The following is a 25,826-nucleotide window of genomic DNA, read 5'->3' as shown; positions in this document are numbered from 1 at the left end:
TGTGACTTCGATCAGGCCTCTCGGCCCGCCCCTGGAGGTCAGATTCCGCCCCTGACGTGCGCGGGGTGAAAACGCAGGGCTCAGGAGAGGCCCGGTAGGAAGGAGACCCACCCAGGCTCCTGTGACAGAGTGTGCATGTCAGCCGTGGCCGGGCAGGGCTGCTGGGAGGCCGCCCCAGGGGCTGGCGGGGGCGGGGCAGGGCCTCAGAGGACAGACGCCAGGGAGGAAACGCTTCCCTCCTCCACTTCCGGAGCCTTCGTCCCACAGCCACGCGAGGGGGCAGGATCCCCTTTGGGCGGCTGTCACACTAATGACATCTAAAAGGTCATATTTCCCCCATTAGGAGGCGTTAATTAGTCACACACCGCTCCTCCGACTCTTCAGATTTCGGGAGTGGGAAGGACACTGCAGACGTGTGAATGCAGGGTGGGTGGGGGGGAGCAGTCAGCTACTACAGGCAGCACCCACGCCCCCACGCCTGGAGGGCCCCCCAGGGCCCGAGGGGGGTGGGGGGCGGGGCCCAGGGACAGCCCCAGACACGAGGGTGATTCTCGAGCTGCTACGCTGGGCCTTTTTGGCCGGCTGGCGGGTCGCCCCCAGACCGGGCCGTGGCGCCTGGTGATGGGTGGCGGGTGTACAGGATGAGGAGGACGAGGGGGATGGTCGCCCACATTTGTGGCGTGGTTGCCAGCAGCCCCGCCTGCGAGGGCTGCGCCTGCCTGAGCTTGTTCAGCCTCGAAGGAGAGCGGGCGGTGGAACCCGGCTCTGTGCACACACATCTGGGAAGATCCTCACCCGCACACTCGCTGCTGTCAGTGTTTTATTTCAGTTTGGGTTGGGGGGCCACACCCGGCGATGCTCAGGGGTCACTCCTGGCGGTGCTGGCGGGGGAGGTCGTCTGGGATGCCAGGGATGGCACTGGGGTTTCACTGCCCATTACTCAGTGACAACCTGGTTTATCCGTTTTGTTTTGTTTTTGTTTTTTGCTTTTTGGGTCACACCCGGCAATGCACAGGGGTTCCTCCTGGCTCTGTGCTCAGGAATCACCCCTGGCGGTGCTCAGGGGACCATATGGGATGCTGGGAATCGAACCCGGATTGGCCGCGTGCAAGGCAAACGCCCTCCCCGCTGTGCTATTGCTCCAGCCCCTGTCCATTTGTTTTTAAAATTCGGTTTTGAGGGCCACATCGAGCAGTGCTCAGGGCTTATGCTCGAGGATCACTCCTGGCAGGGCTCAGGGAACCATCCGGGAAGTGTAGAACCTGGGTGGGCTGCGTGCAAGGTGGGCACCCTCCCCGCTGTCCTCTTGCCCTGGCCTTGACTATAGGGGGGAGGGTCCCGCCCACCCACCCAGAGGCGCTCAGGTTCCAGCAGGGCCAGTCCTGGCAGTGCTGGGGCTGGGGTGGTGGTGGTGGGGGCGGGGGGCTGGAACCCCAGGACCTCGCTGCGCAAGGCACGTGCCCTCCCTCCCGAGTGACCTCCTGGCCCCCACGACCTGGCTTACTTGCACCGACTAATGGGACAGCCGAGAACGCTTCTCCTCGGTTCTGCCGACGTCAGACACTTTTATTTTCAGGGTCCCTGGGGGATGATTTGGTTTCGACAAACTGATAAAGAGGGCTGAAAACAAAAACGCCAGTAGCTTTTAAAAATAATAAAAGTGGGGCTGGAGGGGTGCGGGGATTGTATTTCAAGCGCTCTCTCTCTCGCTCTCTCTCTCTCTCTCTCTCTCTCTCTCTCACACACACACACACACACACACACACACACACACACCCCAGGCGCAGGCAGGCAGGGGTGGGTGGGGAGCGGCCCCACCCTCCCTGCAGATCTTCCTGAAGCGTGTGCCAGCCCGGCCTGTGGTAAACACAGGAATCCAGCTGCCAAGGCCTCTGGCACAGTCATTAATTAAACTCCATGGATTTGCTCTGTTCCCGGAAACTGCTCGTTTCAATAATCACTGGAGGCCGACCAGGTTCGGGGCCGCACAGGCCCACCATGGAACAGGGCAGGAAACCCAGGTCCCGGCCAGGCTCTGGATCCCACGCTCGGACCCCCCAGATGGCTCTCTGGGCCCTTGTGGCCCCCTCCCAATCGCGTCTCACACAGGAGGGTGGGAAGGCCTGGCCACCTCCCCCATCCTCCTGTGGGGCCCCTGAAAACCAGAGCAAAGGCAGCCCGGGGGCCACTTGTTTGTTCGATCTGGGGGCCACACCTGGCCATGCTCAGGAATTACTCCTGGCAGGGCTTGAGGGACCATATGAGACACGGGGGATTGAGCCTGGGTTGGCCACGTGCAAGGCAAGTGCCCTCCCCGCTGCGCTATCACTCCGGCCTGGAAGCCACCCAGCAGAAATCTGGGGGCACGATTAAGAGTGGGCAGTGGCGGGGCAGAGTTCCCAACAGTGCGTTAGACAAGATGCCAGTCCAAGCAAGACACGGGGTAAACTCCATGGTTAACGCTGGTCACTGAATCCCGCTGTCCTGGAAGCCCGTTTCTGCTCTAGGCTTAGCATCTCAGAATGCAGGCCAGTGAAGCTCGGGCCTAGCCGAGTTCCCCTGACGTCAAGTCCCTGGCAGGTTTACAGCCCTTCTCAGACACCCCCCCCACCACCACACACACACAGTGACGCAGACACAGACACACACATATACACATGCAGTGACGCAGACACACACACAGTGACACCAACAGAGACACAGACATACACAGTGACGCAGACACACACACAGTGATCGATTTGCTCAAGCGAGCCCAGTAACATCTCTATCGTGAGACTTTGTTGTTACTGTGTTTGGCATATCGAATACATCACGGGTGGCTTGCCAGGCTCTGCCGTGTGGGTGAGATACTCTCGGTAGCTTGCCAGGCTCTCCGAGAGGGGCGGAGGAATCGAACTCGGGTCGGCCATGTTGGCTGCTTGCAAGGCAAACGCCCTATCTGTTGTGCTATCGCTCCAGCCCGATGCAGACACATACACACATAAACACAGTGATACATACAGAGACACACAGTGATACAGACACATAGACACACACAGTGACAGACACACAGAACACACAGAGTGATGCAGACACCCAGACACACACAGAGAGATGTAGACATACACACAGTGATGCAGATATACACACAGTGACATAGACACACAGACACAGTGATGCAGACACACAGAGTGATGCAGACATACACACGGTGATGCAGACACACACAGTGATACAGTGATGCAGACACACACACAGTGACACACACAGTGATGCAGACACATACACACAGTGACGCAAACACAGACATACACATACAGTGTTGCAGACACAGACAGAGACAAACACGCACACACACACACACAGCGCACATGAACAGGAACCAGCTCTGGATGCTCCCAATGCATTTCTGCATGAGCGAAAGCTCTGGAACCCGTCATTTGACCATTGTTTAACCAAGTGATGAAGCCATTCTAGGTCCTTGGTCCAAGGAACACGTGTGGACTTGAGATTAGTCTAGGGCAGCCAGACAAAATACTCCAGGGGTCTGGGGCTGGGGCGTCGTGGTAGAGCACCAGCCATGAAGCTTGATGCTGGGTTCGATCCCAGACACCTGCCCCCCCCCCCCAAAAAAAAACCCTCCCAGATTCAAAGAATGAAGTTGGGGGGCATGAGAGGAAAGCTCTGTGGACGGAGGGGAGGGGCTGGCTGCTTGACAGGCAGCTGATCTAAGGTCGCTGCCCAGCCCGGGCACCTGAGAGCAATCTGCAAACCGTCTCCTCTGACTCACCGGAGCCTTGCAGGGGCCCTTCAGAGCTGTCCTTCCTCCCCGCACCTTCTTTATTTATTTTTTTAATTTATTTTTTATTAGTGAAACACCATGAGGTACAGTTGTAGACTTACAAGTTGTTGTGCTTGGGTTTCAGTTATACAATGATCGGGTACCCATCCCTCCACCTGTGCCCATTCTCCACCCCCACCAATCCCAGTATCCCTCCCACCCCCACCCCCCACCCCCACCCTGCCTCTGTGGCAGGGCATTCCCTTTTATTCTCTCTCTTCTTTTGGGTGCTGGGGTTTTCAAAAGAGGCAATGGGTGGCAATCATGTTCGGTCTATAGTTTACTTTCAGCATGCTTCTCCCATCCTGGGAGGGTCCTCCCAACCCTTTAGTTGGTGCTCCCTTCTCTATTTGAGCTGCCTTTGCCCCTACAGTGTGCTCCCTGCACCTTCTTGAAGCCTCTCCCAGCCGAGGCTCCAAGAGGTGTGGGAACTTGCCCGCCAGCGCCCAGCAGGAAAGCAGCAAGTCCAGGACTGGCCCCTGGAACCCTACAGCCTGCGTTCTCTCGGGCTGCTTCTCGGCCCTGGAAACGCCCGGGAGCTTTGAATGTTTATTTTTTTGGGGGGATGGGGGAAGATTTGGGGAGAACACGCCCGCCCAGCAGTGCTCAGGGCTTACTCCTGGCTCTGCACACAAGAGCCACTCCTGAGAGGGGATCGGGGGACCACACGCAGTGCTGGGGGATCCAACCTGGGTCGGCTTGCAAGGCCAGTTGCTAAACCCCTGGGGGTCCAAGCTCCCCAGCCCCCTCAACGTGGGAACTCTAAATCCAAACGTCAGTGTTCTGGGGCTGGAGATAGTACATTTGCCTTGCACGCAGCAGACCCGGGTTCGATCCCCAACGTCCCATAGAGTCCCCCAAGCACCTCCAGGAGTGATTCCTGAGTGCAGAGCCAGGAGGGACCCTCGAGCATCAAGGGTGTGGCTCACCCCCCTCCCCAAAATCAACAACAACAACAACAGTCTCCAGTGCCCTGATGATGTCAGAGTCTTGAGAGCCGGGACTGGGGCCCCCTGATTTCTGGAGAGCCCCCTTTCTCTTGCCCATCACCAGATCTGGAGTCGGAGAGAGGACCCAAGTCCTGATTACAGACTCCCTGTGTTGTTAACCCACTGGAGGTGGACAGAAGACAAGCAGGACTCCCAGGACTCACAAGTGCACAAAGTTTTGTGCCCTGGAAAGTCCAACTTACTAACAAGCGGCATGTGCCAGCACCTCCCAGGCAAGTCATCCTGATGCCACCACTGCCGAAACGCTCGCTAACCACTGGGCCACACGGTCTGACCCACGCCAACTGTTATCCTGAGAACAACCCCAAGGGTGAACCTGCTTGGCCCCTTTGGAAAAGGGACAAGCCGAGGCACGGAGGGGTAACGGAAGCTGCCACCCAGCCGTGAGCTGGTCGAGCTGCCATCCGCCCCCGGGACCGAGGGGTCCCTTGAATGAGGAAAGGGACAGTGTCACCCCAGGCTCTGACGGCTGAGAGAGGCCACACAATGGCGACCCACAGGGCTCCGCCCCACCTCACTGGCAAAGCGTGGCACGGGCCACAGGCGGGCGGGCAGCCAGGGCTGATGGAGGTCCCTCGTGCTGACTGTTTCCGGGGATGACATCTGCCTGCAGCCCAGGGGACAGCCCCATCACCCCACCCCTGGCAGGGGGATCTGTCTGTGTCTGCGTTGCTGCCCGGGGGAGCCTGGAGGGAGGGAGAGACGGAAGCAAAGACCCTCCAGAGCGGACCCCTCTCGAAGCCGTGCGAAGCTGTGTCAGGTGGGGGTGGGGCGGGGTGGGGTTCTCAGTCTGCAGGTCGGAGGGGGCAGGGTACGAGCCTGCAGGTGGGGTACCCGCTGGCTGGCATCTCTTGCCCACGCAGTCTGGAAATGCACCCGTCACAGGGCAGGGCCCTGGATTTGGCTGCCCAGGGTTGAACTCGGGACTGGGACTCAGGTTCACAGACTCAGCCCTGCAAGGACTTCCCCACCCCCACCCCCCTTCTCCCCTCCAACTCTGACCCCTCCACTGGGAATGTCCCCTCCTCTCCAAGAGGGACCTGGACAGCACGAGGGAGGCCACTTTCCCTCCTTCCTCTTCCTTTCTCAACTCTCAAAAAAATTCTCAGCAGAAAGTAGACTATGGACCGAACATGATTGCCACCCAATGCCTCTCTTGCAAACCACAGCACCCAAAAGGAGAGAGAGAACAAAAGGGAGTGCCCTGCCACAGAGGCAGGGTGGGATGGGGGGTGGGAGGGGTACTGGGACCCGTGGTGGTGGAGGACGGGCACTGGTGGAGGGATGGGCATTTGATCATTGTATAATTGAAATCCAAGCACAAAATTTTGTAAGTCTACAACTGTACCTCATGATGTCTCACTAATAAAAATTAAAAAAAAAAATTCTCAGCAGAGCCACCAAAGTCTGGCATGTAGGAAGATGGAAGAAGTCGCCCCGTGTTCGGGGAGGTGGGAGAGGGCAGGGGCTCTGGACCTCCTGGGCCAGGAAGGTCAGCAGGAGGGGGGCTCCCAGGGCCAGCCAGCTCCTCTTCCCCTCCTCTTCCTCCCAAGGCTTCTGCTTCCCAGGAAGGGCGAGACTGAAGGACAGCGGGGAGCTGAGCCTGGGCCCCCGAGCTGTGGGCTGTGGGGCTCAGCAGGGACAGTGTGGGGTGGGGGGACACCGGGAGTGGACAAATTTCTCACCCCCATCTTTCAGGCTCCGTCCTGCCTGAACAGGACTGGGTGCACGGCGGGGGTATTTTATTCTATTAAGTTTTGAGTGACTCGCCTATACGGAATCTTCTTTTTTTTCTTTTTGGGTCACACCCAGTGATGCTCAGGGGTTCCTCCTGGCTCTGCTCCCAGGAACCACTCCTGGCAGTGCTCGGGGGACCCTATGGGATGCTGGGAATCGAACCCGGGTCGATCGCGTGCACGGCAAACGCCCTACCCACCGTGCCATGGCTCCAGTCCCCCTACACGGAATCTTCTGTCATCCTCTCTTTTCTCCAGGGCCTCCCGCAGCGAGGCCAGCGCTGAGCTGTGCTCCTCCCCTCCCCGAGTCCCGTGAACGTGCTTAAATCTGGTCTGCCGGAGCCCCAGGATTTTACATAAGAGCTAGTCCGGTCAGCTTACGCAACAGGATCACAACCAGGCCACAACGCTGGAGCTCGCAAGTTTTCCCTTCACCCTTTCGTCGGCGGCAGCCGCCGACCCGACCCAAGCGTGCTGGTCACAAGACCGCGACGGGGCCTGGGACCACACACACACACAATCCCCGCCGCGTCCAGAAAGCCCCACTTGGGTCTTGGGCAGGCAGGACCTTCCTGCCCAGTTTCCAGGAGCGGGTCCTGCGGGGCCGGGCAGGGGAACCCCCCCAGGGGCGCCCAGGGCAGGGCGTCCATGGGCACTTCCTCCCCAATTTCCACTTGAGAAGGGGAATGGCCAGACACCACCCCCACCCCCCTTGATCTATGTGACACATGTTTACTCACTCATTCATTCATTCACCCATTCATTCATTCATCCATTCATTCATTAACTCATTCTCACTCGTTCAGTTATTCATTCCTTCACTCGCTCGGTCATTCATTCATTCATTCATTCACTCACTTGTTCAGTCACTGAGTCATTAATTCACGCGCCCATTCGTTCAGTCACTCGGTCACTCTTCACTCACTCACTCTCTGTCCAGCCATTCCGTGAGTGCTTATCAAGTGCCAGGGAAGGGGACCTCCGTAGAAGGGACAGAGGAGGGGACAGAGGGACAGGACGGTGGGTGGGGTGTTTGCCCCCCTGCAGGCAGCTGACCCAGGTTCCATCCCCAGCATCCCATATGGTCCCCCAAGCACCTCCAAGGATAATTCCTGAGTGCAGAGCCTGACCATCACAGGGTGTAGCGCCCCCCCACCCCCGCACACACACAAAAGGGGGCGGGCATAGGGTGAGAATATTCTAGACCTCAGCAGAGGCGAAGGGTTTAGGGTGACACACCTACTGAAATTCATCAGGCTGTATCATCTCTGCACTTTGCTTTACATGAACCATGACTCAAGATGTCAACGACGGGGCTGGAGTGACGGCACAGCGGGGAGGGCGTTTGCCTTGCACGCAGCCCGACCCGGGTTCGATTCCCAGCATCCCATATGGTCCCCCGAGCACGGCCAGGAGTAATTCCTGAGTGCATGAGCCAGGAGGAACCCCTGGGCATCGCCGGGTGTGACCCAAAAAAAGAAAACAAAAAAAAAATGCCAATGACAATTTGTCAGGAATTCTGAGTGTCCTCCTAACATGGTGGTGAAGAAATGTCACACTGAGGTGCTGCTTAATTTGGGGGCCCACGCCTGGCCTTGCTCAAGGGGCACTCCTCATGCCGTGCTCAGGGCTCATTCCTCACAGTGCTCAGGGTACCGTGTGGTGTTAGGGATCCAACTTTAGCCTCCTGTGTGCAAAGCATTTGCTCAGGGCTGGAGAGACAGAGCAGGGGTCCAGGGCCTCGCCCCGCGTGTGGCCGACCCAGTTCCACCCCTGACACCCTCGAGGGTCCCTGAGCACGTCAGGGGTGATCCCTGAGCACAGAGGAAGAAGAAGACGTGAATACCAAGAAAAAGAAAAGGAAAAAAAAAGTAACACCCCGGGGCTGGAGAGATAGCACAGCGGGTAGGGTGTTTGCCTTGCACACGGCCGACCTGGGTTCGATCCCCAGCATCCCGTATGGTCCCCTGAGCACCGCCAGGAGTGACTCCTGAGTGCAGAGCCAGGAGGAACCCCTGTGCATCGGCGGGTGTGAACCAAAAAGCAGAACAACAACAAAAAAGTAACACCCCAAGCAAAGAAAGCTTGCCTGCTGAGCCAGCTTTCTGGCTGAGAACATGATGCCCACCATAGCCATGCCACCGGACCCCGTGCCAGGCTGTTTCACTCGGGGCGCCCCAGAGGAGGGCGGGAGAGAGCCCTCCCCGCCCCCAGGGACCTAGCCCTGGCAGCCGAAAACCTCCACTACCCAACTGCCTCCATGCTCAAGGCCGCTCCCACATGCTCGGGCCAAGCCTCACGCACGAGTGAACATATTCCTGGACACTCCCTACCCATTCTCCAAGAGTACCACACCACATCTGATGGGGTTCGAATAGTAGGCAACCAACCACAGAGGGAAATATATATATGCATATGTACATATTTTTCAGAGATACACATGAAAGCTCACATCACTCAGCCTTTAACAACATGTTAGTGATATCCTAAAGAATGTCGTAATGGCCCCTGCCAAAATAAAACAATCTTCACACTCTTTCCTTTATGGATAATTTTTGGTCGCATCTTCAAGCGGTTTTTCATAACAAACAACACGAAATATATTATTCTGGCTGTACTTTGGAACAGGGATTACGGTTTGGGATGGAAACATCCCAAATATGGTGGTGGGAGGGTGTCATGGTGGTGGGATTGGTGTTTGAATATTAAATACAATCAAATATTGTGAACTACCTTATAAAATAAAATTTTTGAAAAAAAAAACAGAGAATAAGAAGCACTTTCAGAGCCAACCATGAGCCACTCTCTCCTAGACGCCCTCCGCGTGGTATCTCAGTGGCTCTTCAAAACAGCGCTAGATCACACTCTTAGTAACCCCATTTACTTTTATTTTGGGGGGCACTCGGGCTTATGGGATGCTGTGGTCGGCCTTGTGCAAAGCAAGCACCTTCCCACTGGTTGATCTCTCTAGTCCCATCTTAGAGGTTAGGAAACCGAGGTGCAGGGCTGTGAGGAAGTCGCCCATGACACAGATCTAGTGAGCCACGAGGAGTAGAAAGGGGGGTGGGGCACCCACGGGAAACCCACGTGGCCCAGAGGATAGCACTCAGGGGGTGAGAACAAAGCTCAATTTCCTCTGACGGGCCCCCACAAAGCCGGCCTGGTGAGTTCTTGAGGGGCCACCACCATGGCTGACTTTCCTGTGAACCTCAGAGAGGAAAGCCAAGACCACAATGAGGGCTGTTGACCAGGGAAGGCCCCAGTTACAACCCTGACTCTCGCCCAAAAAAAAGCACAACTCCACCCAGCAGACAGTGGGCTGGTGGTTCCAGAGAGCTTAGAGGCATCCACACATTTCTATTCATCCTCCATCCACTCATCCATCCATCACATCATACACTCATTCACCCATCCATCCATGCATCCATCCACCCATCCATGCATCGATCACCTACCCATACATGCATTCATCTACTGATGCATCCATCCATCCATCCATCCATCCATCATCCACCCATGCACCCATCAATCCATCCATGTCTCCATCCATTCACCCTCCATCTACCCTCATACACCAATCCATCCATCAGACACCCATTCATCCATCTACCCAACCATGCATCCATGCATCTATACACCCATCCACCCATCATCCACCCACCCACCCACCCACCCATATGCTCATTCATGCATCCACCCATCAACCTCTATCCAACCTCCCATCCACCCATCCACCCTTCCATCCCCGTCCCACTGATGCCCCATCCATCCATCTATCCATCCTCCACCCGTCCCTCTTCCATTAATCATCCATCCATTCATCCACTCATCCATCCACCCACCCACCCACCTGTTCATCCATCTCCCATCCATCCTTCCATCCCTTATCCACTAATTCCCTATCTCCCATAACCCCATCTTCCATCCATTCATAGGCTACTGATTGTTACGGATGTCCCGGATATTGTTCTGGGCCAAGGAACGGAAGGCAAACACTTCTCTGCTTCGCTCTGTGGTGTGGGAGGAACTGCCAGCAAGCACGAGTGAGCAGGTATGGGCACATCGTCGGTCAGAACAGGCAGAGGAACGATTCACGCAAACACGAGATGACGGTCAGAGAAAATGACCGTCAGGCCCTTCTAAAGGAACTGACAGACGGCCCGTGAGGGCTGGCATAGTCTCTGCCTTGCCTCGGCAGATCCCTAGAGACCCCAACAGTGCTTGGCACAGAGCAGGCACCCACCAGTGCTGCCACCCCAGGGAACGGCAGGAAAGCTTGCTTCTCGAAGGACACTGCCCCCATGACATCCCCCTGAGGCCCCCTGGAGCTCCTGCCTCCCAGGCGTATGTAGGGGAGCATCTCAGACCCCTGGGTGAGACCCTTCTCATAGAGCCAATACTCAGGGCCCTCCAGAAGTTGGTGCTGATGCCTCGAGGCGCAGCCCACTCCCTCCCCCAAGGACACCACAGCTCCAAGTGGCCACACCCCCCGGCCACCGCCCCAAACACGGGCCGCAGTGCTGGGCTGTACCCCAGCCTGTCTGCTTCCCATCCTACCGTCCCCCCTCCGCTCGCCCGGGTCCCCTCCCTGCAGCTCAGAACCCTGTGGGCTGTGCTCCTGGGGTCACACTCTGCAGTGCTGGTGGAGACAGAGAGGGGGCAGCTCCCGGAAGAGCTTGGGGGGCACCGTGAGGTGCTGGGGCTCCAGCCCAGGGCATCCAGCGTGCAAAGCCTCCGCTCGGGGGGGGCCACTGAGGTCCCTCTCCGGGGGGCCCGAGGGTCCCTTGAGGAACACGCAGAATCACGTGCCCACACCACGTGACAAGATTAAGACACTCACAGGGCCTCACTCCTCTCCTGCCCCCTCCCCTGTACGCCCCCCAGTGCTGAGATGTAGGAGCACAGAGACTGTCCGGGGAGGGCCGTGAAGTCTATCTCCCGCTGCTCTGCCTGCCAGGCTCACTCATCAGAATGAGCCCTACTGAACCCGGCGTCCCCTATCAGCTCCGTGCTGCCCCTCCCCTCCTTCCTCATGGCTCCCCATGGCCCCCAACACGCTTGGCTCAAGTACCACGCTAGGGGCTGGCGGGAGGACTGGCTCCGAAGGGTGGTCCCACAAGGCAAGGCGCCAACTTGCTGTGTGACACTGTGTACGCCTCTTTCCCTCTCTGGGCCCTGGCTTCCCTAGCTGCAAGATTGAAAAAAAAAAAAAGAGAAAGCCAAGGACTAGAAGAATCTGGAAGTTCTCATGAGGCCCAACACCTCCAAGACTTGTCTGCGCTTGCTCCCTGGGCTCATATAAAAACCGCCATGAATGGTGGAGAGTCTACTTATGCGCGGCTATTGGCGGTTCCAGAACCTTCCAGGAGCTTCCTGCCAAGATGCTCGTGGAGGGTGTGGGAGCCAGCGGCGTCCATGGGAACCGCGTCCGCCCTCCCCCTCCCCGGAGCAGAAGGCAGTGACCCAGAAGCAAAGAGCTTACAGGCGCTAAGCGGCAGGTGTGCCAGGGCCGGGCCTTTCTAGAAATCAGGCTGCCGAGAGACAGGATGATTCTGGCTTGGGCAGAAAGCAAGTCTTTGGACACCCAGCGCAGCGACAGTCGGCCTGGGCGTTCAACCGGCTGTGGAAAAGCATCCACAGGTACCAGGGGAGATGCGTCGGCGCCTCACCCAGCCCCCACCACAAACACACACTCACACACGGACACACACAGAAACACACACGGACACACAAGGACATACATACACACAAACACATGGACACACACACAAGGACACACATGGACACACATGGGGGGACACACACACAAGGACACACACAGAACCACACACACACAAACACGCGGACACACAAACACACACATATGGAAACCCAGACGGGGACACACACACATGAACACACGGACACACACTGGGGACACATACAGGGACACACACATAGACACACAAGGACACACATACACACACAAACACCTGGACACACACACATGAACACACGGACACACACAAACACACACAAACACCTGGACACACACACATGAACACACGGACACACACAAACACATACATGTGGACACCCACACATACATGAACACACACAGAAACACACACACGGACGGACACACACACACACACACACACACAGAGGCATGAGCGTGAAGAATGAAGCCTGAGGATGTGCGGGACCAGCCCAAGCACCTGACAAGTCCTCCGTGCCTGCTCAGACAACTCTGTCAGCGGACACAGCGACGAAGTGCTCCATTCTGAGCGGGGACGGGGACAGGGAGGGCGCAGGGTGATGACTCCTGGTGATAACCGAGCCAGGTGGCTTAGGGCCACACCCGGTGTGGCAGGAATCGCGCACTTCTACCCTCTGACCCCCGAGCTCTCACCCTGGCCCCGTTTGCTCCCTTTCGTAGCTGAAGAGAAAATTGCTTCACTGGAGGTGTAGAAGATTTGCCCAAAATTATGCCAGGGGCCAAGGGGCACTTCAGCGACAAGTCGGTCAAGTCCACTTGCCCTGCAACGTTCTGACTTCTCGCAGGCTCTCTGGGGGCTTGTGGGGGGATCCCCAGAACCCGGAGTGCAGGGGGCCCCTCTCTTCTCCTGGCTCCCCCTTGGGGCCTGACTGCGCACATCCGGGATTCTGTCTCCTGGGGGGCACGTGGCCGAAAACCCAGGAACAGTCCATCGAGGCCATGGATGTCACTGGACATCCGGGAAGGCGCAGGGACTGACCAGGTCACTGCCTCTGGACCCCGTGTGGGAGGCGAAGGAGTGAGTCAGCGGCCTGGGCTGGCCTCCAGGTCACGTCAGCAAGGTGGCTCTGACCAGGCCACGGCTTTCCCCGAGCCTCTGCGTTATCACCGTGAGACACGGATGACAGGAAGGACGCCTCCCCCTCCACACCCCACCCGGGGGTGGCCGCAGTGGTGGGGATCACGGCCAGGCTCCACGCACACAACTCCCGAAGCCCGACGGGACAGTGGCCTGTGCCTTGGGGGTGACCCTTGACCTCTCTCCTCTGACATCAGAGGTCACGTTTGCCTGCCTGACCTCATGCTGAGGTGCCAAGGGCAGGAGCAGGGGGAGGCTGTTGGGGGGCTGCGGGGCCTGTGTGGGAAACAGGCCTTGAGGGGTGGGAAACGGGTTAGGTGCGGGGCACCCGGGTGCAAAGAATCAAAAGATCTGGGGCTCGCCCTCGGCAGAGACACAGGTTGTGAGGATACCAAGCAGGACACAGTGTAATGCTGAGCAACGCCAGGTCGCACTCTGCAGGGCCGCAGAGAAGGGGCCCCACCCGCTCCCCTTCCCGACCACGGAGAAGAGCAAGGGTCAAACTCACGCCCCACAGCAGAGGGGCCTACTGGGTGCGCGTCTAGGCTGGGACCCCTGGACGCGCCCCTTTAATTGCAGTTCCCCCCACATAGCCAACTGAGGCCGGGAAGGGGACGCGGCACTTGGGCTGGGGAATGGCAGGGCGGCCAGTTTTCTGTGTGGCGCGTCAAACCCGAGACCCTTGGGCCAGGCTCAGACTGGGCACCCTAAGAGAGCAATGTCCTGGTACCCCCGGGAAAAAGACCACAAAGTCTGTGCCGGGGGGTGGATGGTAGAATTCAACTTCCTGTGCTCATCGTTTTTGCGAGTCAGACGCTGTCAAATCGTTACGGCCAACTACACTGTGATGCTTTTTTGTTTGTTTGTTTGCTTTTTGGGTCACATCTGGCGATGCTCAGGGGTTCCTCCTGGCTCTGCACTCAGGAATCACTCCTGGTGGTGCTCAGGGGACCCTAGGGGATGCTGGGAATCGAACCCGGGTCAGCCGCGTTTAAGGCAAATGCCCTACCCGCTGTGCTATCGCTCCAGCCCGACACTGTGACGCCCACCTAAAGGGGAGGGAAGATGGAGCACTTCAAGCAAGTCGAACGAAAAGAGGAGAAAGAGAGAAACGGTGTGTGCTCAGAGTGGACAGCTGGGGCCTGGGCGACAGTACAGCCCGTCAGGGGATCACCTTGCACGCTGCCCACCTGGGTTGGATCCCCGGCACTGCACAGACCCCGCCCCGGTCCCTGCCAGGAGTGATCTCTGAGTACTGAGAGCTAGGAGTCCTTAGCTCCACCAAGTATGACCCAAAGAACTGGGGGGGGGGGGAGAGGAAACAAAACAAAAATAGTATCAACCACAACAACAAAAGATGGAGAAGGTGCAGGAGCAACGGGCAGCACAGCAGGGAAGGCGCCCGCCTTTACGCATCTGACCTGCACTCAATCTGTTGGGGCACCCCCCAAAGGTCCCCCAACCCCGCCAGGAGTGACCCCGGAGTGCAGAGCCAGGAGGAAGCCCTGAGCACCAGCAGGTGTGGCCCTCAAACCAAACCACAACCAAAAAAGAGGGGAGCCGGAGGTTTGTTCCTTCGACCCAACGGGCCCTGATCTCATGAGGTCTTCAAGGTGACAAGGAAGGGCAGCTGGGCCCTGCCAGGCTGCAGGAACTGTGGGGTTGGGTGAAGCCCCCGCCCCCCATCTCTGAGGCCCCAGAGCTAGCTGGGATGCAAACCCCGATCTCTGAGAAGAAAACTCCAGGCTCTTCACCAAAGCCTACCCTTTCTCCTCAACCACACAAAAGACCCCCAAATCCATGTTTAAAAATAAATAAAGGTGTTGGGAGGATGCTCCCAGGATGGGAGAAGCATGCTGAAAGTAGACTATAGACCAAACATGATTGCCACCCATTGCCTCTTTTGCAAACCACAACACCCAAAAGGAGAGAGAGAACAAAGGGGAATGCCCTGCCACGGAGGCAGAGTGGGATGGGGGGATGGGGGGTGGGAGGGATACTGGGACCCGTGGTGGTGGAAAATGGGCACTGGTGGAGGGATGGGTACTCGATCATTGTACAATGGAAATCCAAGCACAAAAATTTGTAAGTCTACAACTGTACCTCATGATGTCTCACTAGTAAAAAATAAATAAATAAATAAAAATAAAGTGAAAAAAAAAGAAAAGAAATAAATAAACAACTTTTTGCAGACTGCAGAATGTTTTCCCTTGGCAAGAACTCAGGTCTGAGGGCCGCCTTTCGACGGAGCAGGGCCAAACGCAGAGAAGCAGACGCTGGCGAGTGGTCACCTGAGCTGGCCATGGCGCAAGGCCCAGCCCCCTCCACCATGAATGTTTCATGAGGTATAGATGGGGGAGGGGGGAGGGGAGACAGGAGGCGATGAGCGCTTTGGACTCCATCCACCCGTGCCAGGATGCTTCTGCCAACCCCTGAGAGAGTGCGCTGGTCATAAGCCTCCCGGGGCCCTGACTCAGGCGGAGGGGCAGTTTCCCCCCACCCCCACAAACACACACACACACACACGCACACGCACACGCACACGCACACGCACGCACAGTGATTCATCTCCTGGCTTTCTGAGCAAGACTCCTTGACGACGAGAGAAAAGGCCTGCACCGGGAGGCCAAGAGCCACACCGAGCAAACTGTGCACAGGCCACGTGAGCGCTGCCCCTCCTGTGCCCACCTGTCAGGGGAAGGGCTGAGCACTGAACAGGTCCCCTCCGCGAGAACAGAACCACTGGAGCAGCCCGCGACGACGGCAGAACCCACAGCCCCCGCGGGGAGGTGGGAAATGGCCAATGACACACGGCTCTCCCAAGTCGGGGCGCTGGGCTGGGGCCGAGCCGAGTGGTTCTGGCTTGCGGGTGAGGAGATGGGGGGAGCCTCAGGAGGTGGGAACCAGGCTAGGAACCGAGTGGGGTCTCGTCCACTCACAGTGGGCTGAGGGTCCCTGCTCTGCGGTTCTGGTCTCGGGTTCTGCTCCCGTGTCCTGCAGACGGACAGACGAGGCAGCTGCGTTGGCCAGAGACCAGGCTCCGAGCCAGGAAGAGAGGGAGAACCCAGGGAAGCCACCTGGGGGGGGACCTTTGGAAACCGGATCCCGGAAGTGACGCTTTCACAGCTGCGCCCCACTGGTCACGTACTTAGGCCAGCCTGGCTGGGGGTAAGGGAGGGGGGCACTGGGAGAGGGGCCTTCACAATGGCGTGGACATGGGATGGGGAGACTCCTGAAGTGCCCCCGCTGGGTCCGCCTTCCCTAGACGTGGCTGAGGTCCGACTATATCAGGCGTTGCACACACGACCCCCAGTGCCATCTCCAGCCCATGGGCCGAGGGCACAGAGACACAGAGGCTCAGCTGACTGCCCGAGTGGGGGAGGGAGTGAGGGGCCGAACCCAGACTCAGACCCGCAGCTCACCGCCCCCACCACTCACTCAGCACAACCGACGGTCTGGGCCGGCAGCCTCTCCTGGAAATAACTATGAAATGTTCTGGGCGCCAGCTCTTAAACACGGCCATTAACAACCCCTCCGTCCCCCACCCCCCAAATTAAATGATACAGAGTTATCGTTAACTGAACCATGTTCAAAAGCAAAGTAAGAACTACCCAAACTTGGGCTAAGCGACAGTAGAGTGGGCAGGGCATCCCCGCCTTGTCTGCAGCCGAGCTGGGTTCAATTCCCAGCTCCACAGACAGTCTGAGTGATCCCTGAGCACACGGCTGGGAGTAAGCCCCGGGCACTGCCAGGCGTGCAAAAGGCAAAGAAAAAAAAAAGTTCCAAACTTTCCCACTTCTAGGGGTGGGAGAGATAGCCCAGCGAGGAGGGCGTTTGCCTTGCATGCGGCCGACCTAGATTCGATCCCTGGCATCCCGTTTGGCCCCTCTGAGCACCGCCAGGAGTAACTCCTGAGTGCAGAGCCAGGAGCAAGCCCTGAGCATCACTGGGAGTGACCCAACCTAAAACAAACTTTCTCACTGTCAATGGCTACTTTACTTCACCAAGTTCCTCTTCCTGAGGACTTCCTGGAGGGGATCTCCCTCCCCTGAGAGATCATGCACATCATAGTCACAGCCTACATCACCAGACGTCCCAGCTCTGTGCAGTGACGCCGCTGCCGAGAAAAGCCAGGTGCAGCGTTTCCATCAGGGCCCTTCGCAGATGCTGCAGTTCAAGGCTAGTCCCCGCCGAGACTCACTGGTGAGGGTTTGCCAGCAGACCGCTGCCCACCCCACCTGGCGCCCTGCCGCCTCCTGTAAGGAATCATTCATCTGAGCTCAAGACCCCATTCTTCATGAGTTCCTGAAGAGCGACAATCCCAGTGATAAGTTTCCATCCAGATTTCCTTCTGGAAGTTTCTGGTTTCCTACGGCATTTGTCTGGACCGAACAGCCGAGGTTTGAAAATGCGGGGAGAGAGAGAGACAGAGACAGAGACAGAGACAGAGACACAGAGAGAGACAGAGACAGAGACAGAGACAGAGAGAAAGAGGGGGTCACAGAGAGGGACAAGAGTAGTGGCCACCCCCTGCACCCCGCTCCTGCTTCAGAGAGGACTTTCTCGGATGGGGACATGGGCCCACGGCAGCACGTGGCCTGGCCACTATAGTGTGGATTCATTCAAGACGGGTCCAACCTCAACAGTTTTTCAAGGACAAGGCTGGGGGCCGTGTCTGAGAGCAAGAGAGAAAAAAGACCGGAAGGAAACGCATTCAGATCGCAGGAGACACACGCGTCCCGTTCAGATGGCGCACACGGGGGGTCGAGGGGATGTTTTTGCTAAGATTTTCTGTACTGCCCAGTATGGAAAGGAGCGCACCCCACTCTGAGTTGGGAGGGGGCAGCGGGCAGGAGATCGGCCTCTCACGGGAGCCAAGTCCCTTGGAGCGGCCGAGTTCTGGGTCCTCCCCTGTCCACCTCCCCCGCCCCCTAGAGGCCCAGACCTGGGGCTGAGCCTTTGGCCCCAGCCTGGTCTATGAAGGGGCCATTGTTCCTGGGGTGACATCACTCTGCAGCCTGGAGAGAGAAAGGAGACCTTCAGCGGGTGTGGCCAGGCCACCTGCCCCTGCGGTCCCTGGCAAAGGACAGCTGGGCAGGTGACCCGATACCCCAGTTCCACACCCTTAAGGGGTGGCCCATGGCTGGGCTGCTGACCGGGCTGTGTTACAGGGGTAGGCGGGGAGAGACAGCGCTGGGGTCCCACTCCTGCTGTCCCCACCGAGAGACCAAGTCTCCGGGATGGCCTCTGACCACCTGTGTCAGCCACGCAGCAGGCACGGAGGAAGTGGCCGCTGCAGCTGGTTCCCTCTCCCCGGACACTCCCAGAACGCAGACCCCACATCCTGACTGAACCCTCGAGGCCCTGCCACCACCCTGCCCCGGTGAACTTCACCCTGTGTTGGCTCTAAGCACCCTCAAAACTTCTGGTGATGCAACATGCCTCAGGGACTTTGCACCTGCTGCCTCTCACCGGGATGTGCCCCCTGCCTCACCCCAAACGTTCTCAGGGCTCCTCCCTCAGGCATGGGCTGAAACACACACACACACACACACACACACACACACACACACACACACACACACTAAGGCCTCCTGGACCATGCTTCCACCTCGGGCATGTTTCTGGGCAGGCCTGACCCGTGAGTGGGGACTAACCCACTCAATGCTTCCCTAGTGGACTCAATGGTAGAGTCAACCAACTCTTCCCTACTCCCACGCCTCACTCTTGGGCTCGCACGCGAGGGACCTGACCAAAGCGTTCCTGGGCTGGGGCCACAGCTCTGGCTCAGAGAGGCGGCAGGAAGTGAGGCTGGAGGGGCGGGAGGGTGTTTGCCTTGCATGAGGCCAACCACGTCGCCTCCCCGGCATCCCTCATGGTCCCCTGAGCCCCGCCAGGAGTGATTCTGGAGCACAGAGCCAGGAGTAAGTCCTGAGCATCGCCGGGTGTGGCCCTCAAACAAAAACACGGGGAGACTGGAGCATGAGAACGGGCACCCCGGGCCAGACCCCACTGGGGTCACGCAGGCCTCTTATAAAAGCTCCCCAGGTCCGGGCTTGGGCGGGACGGGGACTTGACCCCAGCAAGTCCCCGAACTGGAGGGGCCAGGGGAAGGCAGTGAGGAAGGAGAAGGGGACCGGCTGCCGGCTCCGGATGTTAAGACCCCGCTACGTCTAATCCTGGCCGCCCACCAAAGGGATCTGGCTGGGGCAGAGGGTCCTCCCAGGCGCCACTGAGGGTCCAGGAACGCGGCTGTGTGGGACCTTCTAGTGGGCCCAGATTCAGAGGAAAGGGCTCTGAGAAAGCGGGGCTTCGAGGGAACCGCTCGTGCCCCCAAAGGCGAGGCAGCCTGGGCCAGCCCCCCGCTGCCCAGACGGTCACCCGTTTCTGCGCCCCCTGGACACGAGCCAGCGCTGCCTGGCCCCGGCAGCCTTAAGGAACGGGGCGGGAGAGTCACCCAGGGGCTGCAAGCGGCCGACCCCGATTCCATCCCAGATAGCAAACGCGGGGAGACTTGTGAGCACAGAGGCCTGAGAAGCCCCCCTGAGCGTCACTGGGTGTGACCCCCAAAACCAACAAGCCAAAAAGAAAAAAAAACAGAGGCAGAAGTAGTGACGAACTTGGGGCTCTGGAGAGGAAACTCACAAACACCCCCCTACACTTTCCTTTCAAAGTCTCCCCTAATGAGGACGGGGGGGGGGGGGCGGGTGTGCACGCACGTGTGTGTGCGTGTGCCTGTGTGTTGTGCGGGGAGCAGGCGGGAGGGAGGCGTGAGCCCTGCTGAGTATGTCAGGTCTTTGGCTCTTCCTGTAATCCACGCTGAAACCAAACATTCCCACCCCGCCTCTGGCTGGAGAAGCAAGCTTGTTGGCGCTGGTGCCCCCCACAACCCAGAACCAGCAGAGAGAGGGCGTGGTCTTGACGCCCCCGTTCCCCCCTCCCCCAGGAGTGTGCTGGGCCCCAGCCTCCAGGATCCCGGTCATGGGGCTTCCCCTGGCCCCGGCCCCCTCAGGTGTGATGGCACCAGCTCCCAGCACACGCAGGATGTGCTCAAGAGACCCCTGCTCTTCCTCCCCCTGACAATTACAGGGAAATCACTCGCGCGACAATTACAGTTCCCCAAACCAAATCACAGCCAGCAAGGAGGTTCTCCCAGGGAGGAAGGGGCTGAGGGGGATGTGGGGGGACCAGCTGGCAAGTCTGAAGATTTTTTTTTCACTTTGGGGGTCACATCCGGTGATGCTCTGGCATTACTCCTGGCTCTGTGCTCTGGGATTACTCCTGGCTGTGTGCTCAGGGATCACTCCTATGGAGTTTAGGGGACCACAGAGGGTGCTGGGATTGAATCCAGCTCAACCGTGTGCAAGGTCAGCGCCCTACCCACTGTACTACCCTTCCAGCCCGAGACATGTTTTGTCGGCTCTCACCCAGGGGGAGCAAGTGGCCTCTGTCTCGTTGGAAGAGCAGCTCCAATGGGCATGCAGCAACCCGCTCGCCCCAGAGAACACTCTGGTCCAGGCTCTGGATGGGTATGAGATGGGGGATGTCTCGGTGGCCACGTGGCCTGTAAGGGACCAGCCCTTGGTATCTCAGGCCAGGTCCTGGGTCCCAGCTTAGCCCCGGGGGCAGCGGGTTTCGCCCTCTTGGCCCCCGTGATGGCAGCTCTATGAAGGCCGGTGCTCAGGAAACACCGGGAGAGAGTGGAGGTGACCCTAGGCCTGGCACGAGTCAACCCCACAGCCAGGCCGGCCAGGCTCTCCTGTCCTGGCCTGGCGGGGTGATGCCCAGGCAGACCTCGTTTCCCCAAAGCGCTGTGCAATGGTCAGGCGCGTCCCCCGTGGCAGGGTGGGGCTGGCATCACACACTCTCTCGGTGGGACCACCCTCCAGGCCATCTGGGGGTGACGCTCCCTGGGAAAGGGAGGGGGAAGGGCGGACAGGGCGGCAGGCCCCCTGTGGCAGCCCCGGAGAAGCCGATTCCTGCGGCTTCTCCTCCCTCCAGCCTCAGTGGCCTTGTCCTCTCCTTCCGGAGAGTTCTGCAGGGCCTCCCCACCCTCGGAGCCCACCGTGTTGTGCTGGCCTTGGCTTCCACGGGGCCTGGGCCGGCCAGTGTGCGTCTTCCTGCCTTTGTGGCCCAGAGACAATACAAGTCGCTTGGTTTCCCTTTTCTTCCTCAGACAGGACGCAGAGGCCAGCCATTAGCAAACGCCTTCAAGGCTGGCTTTTGGAGATATTTCTGGGGGCACGCCTGCTGCGAGGCACAGAGAGAGAGAGAGAGAGAGAGAGAGAGAGAGAGAGAGAAACTGAGAGACAGAGACAGAGAGACAGAGAAAGACAGAGAAAGAGAGACAGAGAAAGAGAGACAGAGACAGAGAAAGAGAGACACAGAGACAGAGAGACAGAGACAGAGAGAGACAGCGAGACAGAGCGAGAGAAAGAGAGACAGAGAGACAGAAAGAGAGAGAGATAGATCTGGAGACAGAGAGCGAGAGATTCCTCTACTGGGGTGGGCTGGGCAGGCAGGCCCTGAGTCAACACCAGCCCGAGGCTGACTTTTGCTGAACCCTGTCACCGAGATAAATCAAGCCCCCGCCCGGGTCCTAAAGAGAAAAGTCCTGCTCCACCCCCACCCCCCACCCCCAACCCCCAACCCCGACACAGCCATTGTCCCCCAACTCTTAAGGAATGGCCTGTGCTTTTAAAATGTTTCCGCCCAGAAAACAAATATTTAAGCCAAGTCCCTGCCCTGTACCCCTCACACCACCCGCCCCCGCCCCCAACCACCACACACACCCCGGTCAAAGGGAGCGGGCGTGGATTTTCCAGTTGACGGGGAATCTTTGAAAGAACCATCCGGCGGTTGCAAACCCTGAGGGGCCCCACAAAGCGCACGCTAGTCCCGGACACCTGCAAGGCACCGGCACACCCACGTCCGTAAAGGATGAGAAAGTGAAAGAATGAGGAGCCCCCACCCACCCCGCTGTTCACAGAATGGGGAAACTGAGGCACAGAGTTTCGACCCTTCCAGGTTGCACAGCTGTGCCAGGATCGGAGCCTGGACCCCGACAGCGAAGAGCACCCCCGTGCCACTCTGCCCTCTCCCACCCAGGCACGGCACGGGGGTGGGCCCGGAAGTCAACTCTGCCCTGGGAGGGGGGCTCGTGTCCACCCCGCTGCCCCCCCAGCCCGTCCCCCAGAGGGAGGATTCGAGCAGCTTCACCAGCCGGCAGCGCAGTCATCGTTCAGTTCCCAGTGCCAGCGGGCGCCCACCACCCCGCGGACACGTCACATGCCACAGGGGAAGGAGCGTGGGCCTGGGATTGATGTTGCGAGATCACTAACAGCGCGGCAGGCACCGGTGTGCCACAGAGAACGCGGTGGGCACCGGCCCCGAGGGCGGAACCTTGCCCCCCGCCCCATGCCCCCAACGTGCGGGGCGAAGTGAGTCATGGCTCCGACGCTGAGTTACAAGGGGCAGCGAGGCCCTGACTCTGGCTGATGCCCCGGCTCGCACGGCTTCTGGGATGAGAGACCATCACACACACACACACACACACACACACACACACACACGATTACCCATCTTCTTCAGGGGCCAGAGAGATAGTCCAGCGGGTAGGATGCCTGCGTCTCAGGCAGCTGACCTAGGTTCGATATCCCACATAGAGTCCCAAATAACGCCAGGTGTGAGCCCTGAGTGCAGAGCCAGGAGTGACCCCTGAGCATCTCCGGGTGTGGCCCCAAAGCAAACAAGAATATCCCGTCTGAGACAGAGACAGAGACAGAGAAATAGAGAGAGACACAGAGAGACAGACAGGAACGGGAGACAGAGAGAGAGAGAGAGAAAGTGTCTGCCATAGAGGCGGGCTGGGGTGGGACAGGAAATGTATCCTGATAAACGGAGGGAAACTGAAACATTGTATGACTGGACCCCAATCAGGAACAACTTTGTAACTGTGTATCTCAGGATGATTAGAAACTATTTCCAGTCTTCTTTCCCTCACCTAACCCCCCCTCCTAGGGAGGGATGCCGGATGCCGGGACAGGAGGACAGGGGTCAGGGGTGGATCCGAGCTCACCTATTCAAGCCTCATAAGAGGGGATCAGGGCTGCCAAGCAAACTGACCCAATTAGTTCTGGGTGCTGTGTGACTCCAGGAGAATCACTGCACCTCTCTGGTCCAGCAGCCAAGGGATATGCAGAATCCCTGCACCTTATTGAGAGCAGCTGCCCAGCATCCGGCAACCTCAAGTGTGAGGTCTAGCTGCGAGCCCAGAGCAGCTCACAGGCCCCCACCCCCTGAGGCTGGGGTTCCTGCCGACCACTGAGACCCACCCAAGGCTGAACCCAGGAAAGGTGCTCCTGTCTGCTGCCAGCTGAGTCGCCCAGTGGCCTCTGTGACAGCACCAGGCCCCCCCAACACCTCCCCCAACCTCAGCTAAGTCCGGAGAAGCCCTTTCCTGCAGGGGCTACAGAGACCCCACGCCTGTGGGTACTGGCCCCGGCTGTGCTGCCCTGGGCAGGTGCCTCTCCCTCTCTGGGCCCAGTCCCTCGTCGCCAAATCCTCCACCGAGGCCCCTGGCTCAGGCTCCGCTTTGGCCCTCGGTGGGTGATATGCAGTAGGGTCAGCCTTCCATGGCCCCCACCGGGGTCCTAAACCCCACGGAGTGTGAGGCCCAGCCCAGGAATCCCAAAGGCCGCTGGGCAGACCCACGGACCACCTGCGGCGGCCTGGGGTGGGGGCATGAGGGGAGCCGGTGCCGACCTCGACGTGCACACGTGACTTACTTATCTGGGAGGGTGAGAAGGGCCGTGGCAGGTGCCGACTAATCCTCCCTAAAAATAGGGGAGAGGGTGAGTTTGGCACGAGGAGCGGGGGCTGGGGGGCGCCTGAGAGGGGCGGGACACGCACACTTGCGGACGGATCGATCGCAAGGCCAGCAGGAGAGAGACAGCAGCACGCCGCCCCCGCCCCGGCCCCGTCCCCACGACGCTGTGTCCTGTCACAATGTGCAGACCCCTCTGGGAGAGAAGAGGAAGCCCCCGGCCAGGGAATCACCACGACACACATACGGGCACACGCACACGTATGCACACACAAGCACACCTGGGCCCACATATGCATGCACACACATGCATACACGCACATAGGCACCCATGCATATACACAGGCATGGACACACAAGCTCGCACCCATGCACATGTATGTCTGCACACACGCACCTACGCATATGCACCTGTGAACACAGATGCCTACACACGCACACACATGCATGTCTCTGTACGCACCATACACAAATACAGACACACGCACACACAGGTACTCACCCCTGCACACCTATGCCTCCACACATGCCCGTGCGTGCACGCACCCGTGCACACACACACGCACATGCATGCAAACAAGCGTGGACACGCACGCACACACATGCACACTCACACACACGCACGCACAGGCGCGCAGGAGGAACAGGAAGCCAGAGGGCTGCCCGGAGGATCCCAGGGAGGCAGCGACGTCCCGTCCTGTCCCGTCCCGGCTGGACGTCCCTCCGTCCGCGACCTCCCCTTCTCCCACCCCGACGCGCCCCCGGGAGTCTTTCGCAAGAACCCCCAAGCCCACCAAATAACGCTTTTCTAACCCCCCGGAACCGGTGTCGGGCTTACGGCGTCCGGGGGCGTCTGGGGGTCCGGCTGCCTCTTGCGCAGGGACGAGAAGCGCTGCTGGCTGCGCGCGGAGAAGCGGCGCAGGGAGTCGCGGCCGCGGGAGGCCAGGTGCCGGAGGGACGCGGTGCGCTTCAGGGGGGCCCGGGCCGCCGCCTCGGCCCCGCCCGCCGCGCCCACCAGCGTCAGGGCCTCCTGGAAGGACCGCCGCACGGTGCCCACCCACTGGCTCATGTGGCCCTGGGCCGCCGTGAGCTTGTCCCCCAGGTACTCCATGGGGCGCGCGGGCAGGGACGGCCGGGGAGGGGGCGCGCGCCCCGCCCGCTCCGCTCTAGCACTTTCCGCTCATGCGGGGCCCGGGCTGGCCGGCCGGGGCCGACCCCCGGCGACGGGGCCGGGAGGCGGGGCGGGGGTCAGGCCCGCGGAGCCCCCCAGTCCCGCAGCCGGCGCTCTCGGAACCCAGCGCGCGGCCGCACGCGCTCCAGGGCGTGCCGGTCCCGGGGGAGGTGGGGGGAGGAAGCGGCGGTGACCCCGCCCGCCCGCCCGCCCGGGTCCTCGCTGCCCGCAGGTAGGCGGCCCCTGGCCGGGGCTCGGCCGAGCTCGGGGGGCTGCCCTGCCCTGCCCTGCCCTGCCCTCACCGCCCCCCCGCAGCGCCGGGCGCGTTTCCGGAGGCCGCCGCCGGCCCGGTCCCGGCTCAGCAGCCGGGATGACATCAGTCCCCGGCTCGGCGAGGGGCTCCGCCTGCCCAGAATGCGGGACGG

The 25,826-nt window shown here is 59.5% G+C and overlaps 1 protein-coding gene across 2 annotated transcripts in view; it reads right to left on the bottom strand.

The window, feature by feature from the left end:
• KIAA1671 (KIAA1671 ortholog) overlaps positions 1-25,826 on the bottom strand; it is a 78,979-nt gene that overhangs the window by 28,653 nt on the left and 24,500 nt on the right. The window contains exon 1 of one of the 2 annotated variants that reach the window (XM_056114484.1): positions 25,069-25,341. The exons of the other annotated variant lie outside the window; for it this stretch is intronic. Coding sequence (XP_055970459.1) covers positions 25,069-25,341 — 273 coding nt within the window. Of the gene's footprint in view, positions 1-25,068; positions 25,342-25,826 lie in introns of those variants that run through there. 2 annotated transcript variants of the gene reach the window in all.

Source organism: Sorex fumeus, unplaced genomic scaffold, assembly GCF_029834395.1.
Source record: "Sorex fumeus unplaced genomic scaffold, SorFum_2.1 ptg000025l, whole genome shotgun sequence".
NCBI classification, from domain to species: Eukaryota; Metazoa; Chordata; class Mammalia; order Eulipotyphla; family Soricidae; genus Sorex; species Sorex fumeus.
Note: the sequence above shows the minus strand (reverse complement) of the source record. Positions and strands in the feature narration are given on the sequence as shown.